At 50.3% G+C, this 12,311-nt stretch overlaps 1 protein-coding gene across 1 annotated transcript; it reads left to right on the forward strand.

Annotated features, from left to right (window-relative positions):
- Positions 1-6,458: 6,458 nt before the first annotated feature.
- Positions 6,459-7,926, forward strand: LOC107308608 (olfactory receptor 52R1-like). The gene is given in 2 exon segments (XM_015852612.2): positions 6,459-6,825; positions 6,827-7,926. Coding segments are annotated over 2 exon segments (945 nt in total). The 5' UTR covers positions 6,459-6,769; the 3' UTR covers positions 7,716-7,926.
- Positions 7,927-12,311: the final 4,385 nt, after the last annotated feature.

Here is a 12,311-nt window from a genome sequence, read left to right on the forward strand (position 1 = left end):
TTTTAGACCAAAACTCTACTTCAGACAATGAGCTCATCAGCACCAGGGTGATTAAAAGTTGACTTTTGTTTCTTTTTGCTCTCCCTAATTACATGTTAATTGGCAGGGGAAATTCAGAACTCTCTGCTAAGATTTACCTGGCAGCTTATAAATATCTCCTGGTCCCCACAGTGCCCAGTCCCTGCCTGGAAACCTGCAGAAGGCGGGTGAGTATTGAGGGTTGGGGCAGAACTTGACTGGTCCTGAGGCTCTCACTCCCCCTGGTCATGCCTTGCCCTCCCTTCTTTCTGCTGCCTGCACTCTCCCATTGAAGTGGCCACGGCCCCAGGATGATTTCTGAAGGCTCTTGTCAGGTCACCAGCACTGCCCTGTCTGTGCTGAAGGGCTTCTCAAGCAACCCCTTTTCCCCACCTATGGGGAGAAAGCCAGGAGCTGAGCCGTGTTCAGGGGCTGAGTGAGCTGCAGTGTTTGCAGGAGAGGAATGGGCTTTGCTGGAGCACTGCCTTTGAGGGTGGTTCTCCAAATCCCATAGCACTGCCTCAGCGCTTTGCTCTCAAACTGGGTGTTTCTCAGCCACAGCAAACACCCAGTGCCTGTGCTTACAGGAGCAGGCAGTGCTTCAGAACAAAGCTTCTGCAGAGCTGAGGGTTGCTGCTAATGACTTTGCATCCCCTCTGTGCCCATTTCCAGGTGTACTTTGGTCTGCTGTGCATCTGCATCAGTGACAATCCGTTTTGCTTGCTCCAAGAGCACTCAGTACAGTGGGACAGACAGGGACACTTGTAGGTGGGAACTGACAGGATGCTTGTGGAAGGAGTGCTGTCCTGGACCAGTGCTCGGACACCCCACCTGTGCACCCCACTGCGTGGAGCCTTGCTTTGCAGCAGGTTTGGGACTAAATGAAGCTTCGGAGGTCCCATTCCAACCCCTACAGTTCTGTGCATCTTCGATTCAATCATTTCTGGTTGGCACAGACTTGTTCCTGTGGCGGATGCCTCTCCTTCCGCTCGGACAGGAATTTACATTGAAGCGAGAATGATGGCCCCTTGTTTACAATGATGTCGACAATATCCTATTCTTAATGAGACATTCCCTATTTCCCTGCTCACTGGCCAATCTGCCTCCCTCAATTCACTCTGTTGGCCACATATTCCCAACAGTGGAGCATCGAGGAGACAAAGGGCTCACCTGGGCATACCACCTGAAAGCTTTCACAGAACTGCAGCCTCAGTCAGGGAAACGTTTGGGTGGTTTACTGACACTTTGCTGTGATGTTTGCCTCTTCTTAATTGATCTCTTCCTTTACCATTGAGGCATTGGCCATGCAAATGAATTAGCCTTCCTCATTCCTCTTCCTCCTTGCTCTCTGGAGGTTCTACCCCAGTTAATCAAGACTTATATTTTGCCATCCTTCGTTTCATTTGGAGAGCAGGGTGATAGCTTGTCTTGGAACTATGGTTACGGCTCCATGGCCCTATGACAGCACTTAGGTGAGAAGTGAGCCTGGAAATGTGTACTGTTGACAGCCCTGGGCTTTCATGGGGAACTAAATGAGACCAGATGCATTTCCTACTTTCAGGGTTTCCATTATCATTGAATTTGCATTCTTGTTAGAGTTCAGCAGCAGTTTACCAGGAGAAAAACCAGGAACACAGACAGGGGTCTCGGAGAAATTCCCGTGGCAGGATTGTGAAGCCATAGACTGGACTGGTGAAGCTTCTGTTGGTCCCAGCTGACTCCAGGAGGGGGAGAAAAGACCTCAATTAAACAAGCAAAAGGCAGGAAAATAGGAGGGGGTGGGGGATAAGGAGAGAGATGGAGGGGAGGGTGGGAGCATGGTTTGCACAATGATGGAGAGAGGACAAGGAGTTGCAGGAGCCCAAGCATGGCACTTATGGGGCATGACCCTGATGATCTGTATGAGTCCTTCCAACCCCAACCATTTCCATGATTCCCATACTGTGTGCGACAGCACAAAAAACAGCCACAGGGAGGGCACAATGAGCCCCAAACACAGAGCAAGTTAACTCAAACACCACTATGGAAGTGACTTTTTTTTGCCCAAAAAGAAAAAAACCCAAGGGCCATAAAACTGACCAAAACATGGGGTGGCTCTGCTCCCTGCTCTCTCTCCCTCAGCTTTAAACCAGTGAAGAGGCAGGAATATCATTGCAGATGGTCATCAAATTCACCCGCCATTTGTTCCTTTACATCTGGCAAGTCCATCCTGTAGCCTGCAGACTGCATTTGGCCTGTATGATGTAGTGGTTAGGTTTATCCTCTTCCACCATCCATCATGACAACAGCTCTTTCCTGTCAAGTAGCTCTGGGTGCACATCCATCCCTCAGCAACAACCCAAACTTCAGCCCATGACCATTCCTCTTCACTCAATACAGACCAAGCAAAGAAGTTGAAAACCTCTGCTCTGCAACTTTCCACATCATGACTTGCACTGAGATGGCATATGCCAAGAGTCCAAGAGTGCACTCTGCAAACTTATACCACAATGAACACGTGCACACAGTGCTCTCTGTATTTTGAGGTAAGTGCTCCTTTTCCAGGTCATTATATTCAAACACCATTACAGCTCGTTCCCCAGGTACCTTTCTCCATGGTGGTCCATGGTCCAAAGGTGTTTCTGGACCTTCTTCTTTCCAGCAGAGATGGGCTTGCTAGTTATGTGAAGGTTGGGGGCACCTTGGGATTTAGTGATCACGAGACAGTCGAGTTCAGGATCTTGTGTGGAAGAAATAAGGCAAAAAGTAGAACTGCTATCCTGGACTTTCGGAGAGCCAACTTTGACAGTTTACAGGACCTAATTGGAGGTGTCATAGGCTAGAGTGCTATAATGTAAAGGGGCTCATGAGAGCTTGGCAACATTTAAACAGCACTTCTTCCAAGCTCAAGATTTGTGCATCCATGAGAGAAGGAAATTGGGGAATGGAGGCAGAAGACATGGGTGGATGAGCAAGGAGCTCATGGATAAGATTACAGGGAAGAAGAAGGTTTATGAGAGAAGGTTTAGAGTGGTCAGGAACTGGAATAGCCTGCCCAGGGAAGTGGTGGAGTCGCCATCACTGGAAGTGTTCAAGAAGCTTCTGGATAGGGAGCTAGGAGATATGGGTTAATGGTTTTCTGTAGGTATGGTAAAGGGAGGACGGTTGGACTAGATGATCTTATAGGTCCTTTCCAACCTTGTGATTCCACAATCCTATGAAATGTAGAAAAAGTGCCCGTCCTTTTGGGATGAGTACGGGAGTGTTGTCAGGGTCTGTAGGAAGTGAGAAGGAAGGCTAAAGTTTAACTGGAGCTAAAGCTGGTGAAGAAGATATAGGATAATAAGAAGGGATTATTTTTTTTCTTTTTTTATTTTTTTTTTTTTCTTTTTAATGTATGTTAACAGTAAAAGGAAGAAAAGGGACAATGAGGGTCCCCTGCTTAACAAGGGAGGTGTCCTGGTAACAGTCGATGCTGTAACAGGTGGAGATGCTGAACGCGTTATTTGCTTTGGTCTTCACTTCAAAGACGGCCCCTCAGGATTCCTGGACACTGGAGGGGAGAGAGAGAGAGTCTGGGAAACTGAGAGCTTCTCTCAGGTTGAGGAGGGGGTGGTCCCAGAGAGTCTGGGTTGGGTCACTGTGCACAAATCCATGGGACCCGATGGGATGCATCCACGTGTGCTGAGGGAGCTGGCAGAGGTGACTGCTGAACTGCTCTCTATCATCTCTGACAGGTCATAGAGAACTGGAGAGCTGCCTGAAGATGGAGGATAGCCTGTGTCACTGTGGTCTCCAAAATGGGCAAGAAGGAAGATCCAGGAAACTACAGTCTAGTCATTCCCACCTCTGCCCCTGGAAAAGTGATGGAACAGCCTGTTCTAGATGACATCTGCAAGCAACTGGAAGAGAACAAGGTCATCAGGAATAGTCAGGATGGACTCACGAAGGGAAGATCCTGCTCGACCAACCTCATAGCCTTTTGTGTTGGCATCATTGCCTGGGTATATGGAGGGAGAATAGTGGACATCATCTACCTTGACTTCATCAAGGCTTTTGATACAGCCTCCTACAACATCCTGGTACTGAAGCCGATAAAGTGTGGGATAGATGAGTGGGCGTCGAGGTGGGCTGAGAGCAGGTTGACAGGATGAGCTCAGAGGGTGGTGACTGGCGGTGCAAAGTGTGGTTGGAGAGCTGTGAGCAGAGTTGCTCACTGGGGGTCGGTGATGGGTCCAGTGCAGCAGAAGGCCACAAAGATGATGAAGGGCCTGGAGCATCTCCCCTGTGAGGAAAGGCTGAGCGAACTGGGTCTTTTTAGCCTTCAGAAACTAAGATTCAGAGGTGATCTTATTAATGTTTGTAAATATCTGAAGTGTGGGAGACAAAAGGACATGATGAACCTATTTTCAGTGGTCTGTGGGGACAGGACAAGGGGAAGTGGCTGTAAATTGGAGCACCAGATGTTCTGCACCAGAATGCAAAGGAACTTCTTCACAGTGGGGATGACGGATCACTGGACCAAGCTTCCCAGGGAGGCTGTGGGTTCTACTTCTCTGGAGATACTCTAGACCAGTCTGGACACCCACCTGTGCACCCCACAGCATGGAGCCTGCTTTGCAGCGGGTTTGGACTAAATGAGCTTCGGAGGTCCCATCCAACCCCTACAGTTCTGTGGTCCTGCGATTCAATCATTTCCTGGCTGGCACAGACTTTCCTGTGGGGATGCCTCTCCTTCCGCTCGGACAATAATTACATCCAGCGAGGGAAGGACGGCCCCTTTTTACAATGATGTCGACAATATTCCTATTCTTAATGAGGGGTCCCTGCTCACTGGCCATTCTGCTCCCTCAATCCACTCTGTTGGCCACATATTCCCAACAGTGGAGCATCCAGCAGATAAAGGGTTCAACTGGATACCGCCTGAAAAGCTTTCACAGAACTTGCAGCTCAGTCAGGGAAACGTTTTGGGTGGTTACTGACACTTCTGTGATGTTTGCCTCTTCTTGTTGATCTCTTCCTTTACCTTGAGGATGGCCATGCAATGAAGTAGCCTTCCTCATCCTCTTCCTCCTTGCTATCTGGAGGTTCTACCCCAATTAAGCAAGACTATATTTGCATCCTTCGTTTCATTTGGAGAGCAGGGTGATAGCTTGTCTTGGAACTATGGTACGGCTCCATGGCCTATGACAGCACTTAGGTGAGAAGTGAGCATGGAATGTGTACTGTGACAGCCCTGGGCTTCTCACGGGAACTAAATGAGATCCAGAGGCATTTTCCTACTTTTCAGGGTTCTCCATATCGTTGAATTGCATTCTGTAGAGTTCAGCAGCAGTTACCAGGAGAAAAAATCAGGCATACAGGTCAGGAGGTCTCAGGGAGAATCCCGTGCAGGATTGTGAAGCCATAGACTGGGCTGGCTGAGCTGTCTGTGGGCCCCAGCTGTCTCCAGGAGGGGGAGAAAAGACCTCAATTCACAAGCAAAAGGCAGGAAAATAGGGAAGGGGTGGGATAAGGAGAGAGATGGAGGGGAGGGTGGGAGCATGGTTTGCACAACGATGGAGAGAGGACAAAGAGTCACAGGAAGCCCAGCATGGCACCCAGGGGGCATGACCCTGATGACCTGAATGAGTCCCTTCCAACCCAAACCATTCCATTATCCAATACTGTGTGGACAGCACAAAAACAGCACAGGGAGGCACAATGAGCCCCAACACAGAGCAAGTAACTCAACACACTATGGAAGTGACTGCAAGAAAACAGCCATAAAACTGACCAAAGTTTTAGACCAAAACTGTACCACAGACAATGAGCTCATCAGCACTGGGGTGATTAAAAGTTGACTTTTGTTTCTTTTTGCTCTCCCTAATTACATGTTAATTGGCGGGGGAAATTCAGAACTCTCTGCTAAGATTTACCTGGCAGCTTATAAATATCTCCTGGTCCCCACAGTGCCCAGTCCCTGCCTGGAAACCTGCAGAGGCGGGTGAGTATTGAGGGGTTGGGGCAGAACTTGACTGGTCCTGAGGCTCTCACCTCCCCTGGTCATGCCTTGCCCTCCTTCTTTCTGCTGCCTGCACTCTCCCATTGAAGTGGCCACGGCCCCAGGATGATTTCTGAAGGCTCTTGCCAGGTCACCAGCACTGCCCTGTCTGTGCTGCAGGGCTTCTCAAGCAACCCCTTTTCCCCACCTATGGGGAGAAAGCCAGGAGCTGAGCCGTGTTCTGGGGCTGAGTGAGCTGCAGTGTTTGCAGGAGAGGAATGGGCTCTGCTGGAGCACTGCCTTTGAGGGGGGTTCTCCAAATCCCATAGCACTGCCTCAGCGCTTTGCTCTCAAACTGGGTGTTTCTCAGCCACAGCAAACACCCAGCGCCTGTGCTTACAGGAGCAGGCAGTGCTTCAAACAAAGCTTCTGCAGAGCTGAGGGTTGCTGCTAATGACTTTGCATCCCCTCTGTGCCCATTTCCAGGTTTACTTTGTACTGCTGTGTATCTGCATCAGTGACAATCCGTTTTGCTTGCTCCAAGAGCACTCAGTACAGTGGGACAGACAGGGACACTTGTAGGTGGGAACGGACAGGATGCTTGTGGAAGGAGTGCTGTCCTGGACCAGTGCGAGCAGCTGTCCCAGGGCTGACTCTCTTGCACTTCTAAAACCACCGCATCTCCCCACAGTCTGTGCTTGCTGCTGACCACATCATCTCGAGGGCAGCTGGGTGATTTATTACAGGCTGTAAGAGCCCTCGGGGTAGGCAAGAGACAAGAAGGGCTCCATGTCTTCTGTGAACTCCACCGGCTCCTCCCAACCCCCCACCTTCTCCTGCTTGGCATCCTGGGATGGAGAAGGAGCAGTTCTGGATTGCCTTCCCCTTCTGCATCATGTACGTCATAGCTGTGCTGGGGAACATCATCCTTCTCATCGTCATCAAGACAGAGTCAAGCCTGCATGAGCCCATGTACCTCTTCCTGGCCATGCTGGCCTTCACTGACCTGGTCCTCTCTACATCCATGTTGCCCAAAATGCTCGCCATCTTCTGGCGGGGCTCTGGGGAGATTGGCTTTATTTCCTGCCTTGTTCAGTTGTTCTTTGTCCACAACTTCACCGCAGTGGAGTCAGGTGTGCTCATGGCCATGGCCTTGGATCGCTACTTTGCCATTTGCCATCCCCTGCGGCACTCCAGCATCCTCTCCATGCCGGTGGTGGCAGCTCTGGGGAGCCTGGTGCTGCTGCGTGGAGTCCTCATGGTGAGTCCTGCCTGTTTCCTGCTACGTAGGAAGGACTTCTGCCATCATCGTGTCATCTCCCATTCCTACTGCGAACACATGGCCGTGGTGAAGCTGGTATGTGAGGACACCAGAGTCAATGCTGCTTATGGACTCTTTGTGGCTTTTGCAGTGATAGGATTTGACCTTACAGTGATCGCTGTGTCCTACACTATGATCTTGAGGGTGGTACTGAAGCTGTCAGCCTCAGACACACAGCTGAAGGCCTTTAATACATGTGTATCCCACATCTTTGTCATGCTTACATTTTACGTCCCTGCCATATTCACCTCTCTCACCCACCGTTTTGGACACAGCATCCCTCAGCAGATCCATATATTGGTGGCCAACCTCTACCTTCTGTTGCCCCCCACGTTAAACCCCATCATTTACGGGGTCAGAACCAAGCAACTCAGGGACAAGATAGCTGTCCTTTTACAGCAGAAGGGAATCTGATCCGTGTCTACGTGCCATTCACTGAGCGTGTAAGTATTAGCAAATTCTAGTAAATTTATGGAGTGAACTCTCTGACCCCTTATTTTGAGAAATACCCCTTTTTAATGCATGGTGTGCATGCAAAGCATTCCTGCGGAAATCATAGAATTACCCAGGTTGGAAAAGACCTTGAAGATCATCAAGTCCAACCGCAGCCTAACCAGTACCCTAACTCTAAAAACCCTCCACTAAATCATATCCCTCAGTACCACATCCAAACGGTTCTTAAACACATCCACGGATGGTGATTCAGCCACCTCCCTGCAGAGCCTATTCCAGAACTTAACTACCCTTTCTGTAAAGATGTTCTTCCTAACACCCAACCCAAACTTGCCCTGGTGCAACTTGAGGCCATTTCCCCTTGTCCTGTCACTTGTCACTAGTGAGAGGAGACCTGCCCCACTCACACCGTAAGAACCTTTCAGGTACTGAAAGAGGGCAATGGAATCACTGGAGTTTCTTTTCCTTTCACTGCGTGATAAAAGACAACATAAAGACATTCAGTCTGACTTTTGTGTTACACCTCCCAAAATTCAGATTCCTGGATGTTAAAATGCTTTCACTATTGGCAAATAAATATTCTTCATATGCAAATAGTTCCAGTCTGACTCCTAGACATGAGTGTCTCCAAAAGACCTGCCTGTTGCAGCCCTCCTTATTGGAGGCTGGTGACACTGGATGTCACTCAGAAGGGCCTGGCTCCATCCTCATGACATTCACCCTTTACACAGTTAGAAACATCAGTGAGTTCACCCCTCAGTCTTATCCTTCTCCAAGCTAAAGAGACCCATCTACCTCAGCCTCTCCTTGTAAGGGAGATGCTCCACTCCCTTCATCATATCTGTGGCTATGTGCTGGTTTCTCTCAAGTAGTTCCTGGTCCTTCTTGAACTGAGGGGCCCAGAACTGGTAACACTATTTCAGATGTGGTCTCACCAGGGCAAAGTAGAGGGACAGGAGAACCTCTCTCGCCCTACTAACCACTGCCCTGCCAACACACCCCAGGATACCATTCTTGGCCACAAGCGCTCACTGCTGGCTCATGGTCCCTTTCCCAAGTGTTGCTCCCCAACAGGTCACTCCCCAACCCATGCTGTTACCTGGAGCTGTTCTTGCCCAGATGCAGGATTCTATAGTTGCCCTTGTTGTATTTCATTACATTTCAAAATTACGCATTCAAAGGAGGGCAACAAAGCTGGTGAGGGGTCTGGAGCACAGGCCATATGAGGCTGAAAGAGCTGGGAATGGTCAGCCTGGAGAAGAGGAGGCTCATGGGAAACCTTATTGCTCTCTATAACTTCCTGAAGGGAGAATCATAGAATCATACAATCATAGATTCACAAGGTTGGGAAGGACCTTTAAGATCAATTAGTCCAGCCATCCTCCCTTTACCATACCTACAGAAAACCCCTAACCCATATCTCCTAGCTCCCTATCCAGATCACCCAGTCCAACCGTCCTCCCATTACTGTTGCTACCACAAGCCACTGAACCATCTCTCATAGCTCCTCATCCAGACACTTCATGACCACTGCCAGGGACAGCGACTCCACCACCTCCCTGGGCAGCCATTCCACCTGACCACTCTCTGAAAGGAAAAGTTCCTTCTTATGTCCAGTCTAAACCTCATCTGATACAACTCGTGGCCATTTCCTCGGGTCCTGTTTGTTGCCTGGCAGAAGAGGCCAAGCCCCTCCTCATCACAGCCTCCCTTCAGGACATTGTAGAGTGCAGTGAGGTCTCCCCTGAGCCTCCTCTTCTCCAGGCTGAACAATCCCAGCTCCCTGAGCCGCTCCTCATAAGACTTGTGCTCCAGACCCATCACCAGTTTATTTGCCCTTCTCTGGACACGTTCCAGGGCCTCCATGTCTTTCTTGTAGTGAGGAGCCCAAAACTGAACACAGTACTCGAGATGTGACCTCACCAGAGCTGAGTACAGAGGGATGATCACCTCTCTGCTCCTGCTGGCCACACTATTTCTTATACAGGCCAGGAACTTTTGGCCTTCTTGGCCACCTGGGCACACTGTCGGCTCATGTTCAGCCAAGCATCGACCAACACCCCCAGGTCCCTTTCCTCTTCACAGTCATCCAGCCACTCTGCCCCAATCCTATAGCACTGCATGGGGTTATTGTGGCCAAAGTGCAGGACCCAGCACTTGGTCTTGTTGAACCTCATCCCATTAACCTCAGCCCAGTGATCCAGCCCATCCTGATCCCTCTGGAGGGCCTCCCTACCCTCAGGTAGATCAACACCACCTCCCAACTTGGTGTCATTTGCAAACTTACTTAGCTTGCACTCAACTCCCTCATCTAGGTTGTCAATGAAGATGTTACACAAGATGGACCCCAGCACTGACCCCTTGGGGACACCACTTGTAACGGGTCACCAGCTGGACTTAACTCCATTAACCACTACCCTCTGGGCACGACCCTCCAGCCAGTTCCTTACCCAAAGGAGGGTTCACCTGTCTAGGCCACGGGCAGCCAGTTTCCTCAGGAGAATACTGTAAGAGACCATGCCAAAGGCTTTGCTGAAGTCCAGGTAGACTACATCAACTGCCTTACCCTCATCTACCACTCTGGTCACCCAATTGCAGAAGGAGATGACATTGGTCAAGTACAACCTGCCTTTCATGAATCCATGCTGGCTGGGCCTGATCCCCTGGATGCCACACACATGCTGTGTGATATCACCCAAGATGATTTGCTCCATAACTTTACCTGATACCGAGGCCAGGCTGACAGGCCTGTAGTTCCTCAAATCCTCCTTATGGCCCTTCTTGTAGATGGGAGTCACATCAACAAGCCTCCAATCCCCTGGGTCCTCTCCAGTTAACCAGGAGCACTGGTAGATGGTGGAGAGCGGCTCAGCAATTACCGCCCGCCAGCTCCATCAGCACCCGAGGGTGGAGCCTGTCTGGTCCCATGGACTTGTGACAGTCCAGGTGGAGGAGGAGCTCTTTAACTGTCTCCACCTGAATCACTGCGGGTGTATTCCGCATTCCATCCCAGACTTTCAGATTGAGGCATGAAGTGCCCTGAGGACAACTGTTCTGCCCATTAAAGGCAGATGTAAAGAAGGCGTTGAGGACCTCAGCCTTCCCCTTATCCTCTGTGGTCACATTCCCCGCTGCACCAAGGAGCAGACTCTTTCCTTGGTTCTCCTCTTACCACTGATATATTTGTAAAAAGATTTCTTATTCTCTTTTACTGTTGTGGCCAATCTAAATTCAAGCTGGGCTTTTGCCTTCCTAACTTCCTCCCTGCATACCCAAGCAACCTCCTTGTAGTCTTCCCAAGTAGCTTGTCCCTGCTTCCAGAGGACATAGACTCTCTTTTTCTTCCAGAGTCTCAACAATAGATCCACACCAGTCATCCACACCGGTCTTCTTCCCCTGCATCTCACCTTGCAGCATTCAGGGACAGCCTGTTCTTGTGCCTTTAAAATTTCCACCTTAAGGAGCATCCAGGCTTCTTGGACCCCTTTACCCTTAAGGAGCAACTCTCCAGAAACCCCTGCAACAATTGTCCTGAACAGGTCAAAGTCCGCCCTCTGGAAGTTCAGGACAGCAGTTTTGTGCTCACCCTTCTGACATCTCCAAGAACAGAAACCTCTACCATTTCATGGTCACTCTGCCCAAGACAGTCCCCTGCCTTCACATCACCCACCAGTCCTTCACTGTTAGTGAAGAGCAGGTCTAGCATGGCATCACCCCTGGTAGGCTCACGTACCAGCTGTGTAAGGAAGCATCTTCCACACACTCCACAACCCTCCTGGACTTCTTCCTCTGTGCTGTGTTCCATTTCCAACATACATCAGGGAAGCTGAAGTCTCCCAAGATAACAAGTGCTGGCGATGGCACATCTTCAGCAAGCTGTTCGTAGAATGTGTCATCCATCCATCCATCCTGATGGGGCGGTCTAGAACAGTCCCCACCAAGGTGTCACCCCTGCGGGCTTTTCCCCTGATCCTTCTGAAGAGCTTGTACCCATCCATCACAGCACTCCAGTCATGGGAGCTGTCCCGCCACGTTTCAGCGATAGCAACCAGGTCATAGCTTGCCTAACACTCAGTCCCTTCCAGCTCCTCCTGCTTGTTGCCCATGCTGCATGCACTGGTGTACACGCACTTCAGCTATCTGCCTCACCCCTAGCTCAACACTGTTCCCCTGGGCTCATCTCTTGTAAGTCCTGTTTCATCCCCTTCCCCCAGTTTAAAGCTCTTTTGATAAGCCCCACCAGCTCCTGCGCTAGGATCCATTGGCCTATTTGAGAAGGGTGGGTTCTATGGACAGACAGCGGTCCAGGGGCTGAGTAAACTGCCCTATGGTCAGAGAACCCAGAGTTCCTGGTTTGCAGCATCCTCTGAGCCATTTATTCATCACTTCTGCTTTCCAGGCCTGCTCCGTGTCCAAATCCACCTGGGTGCCGTGCTGTGCAGCGGCCATAGGGATCTGCTTCAGAGGTTGGACTGGGGGATCTCCAGAGGTCCCTTCCCACCGCTGTGGGTCTGGGCTCTGTGACTCATGCTGCTGCCTCACTTTCCCATCTCCTTC

This window comes from Coturnix japonica, chromosome 1, assembly GCF_001577835.2.
Source record: "Coturnix japonica isolate 7356 chromosome 1, Coturnix japonica 2.1, whole genome shotgun sequence".
Classification (NCBI taxonomy): domain Eukaryota; kingdom Metazoa; phylum Chordata; class Aves; order Galliformes; family Phasianidae; genus Coturnix; species Coturnix japonica.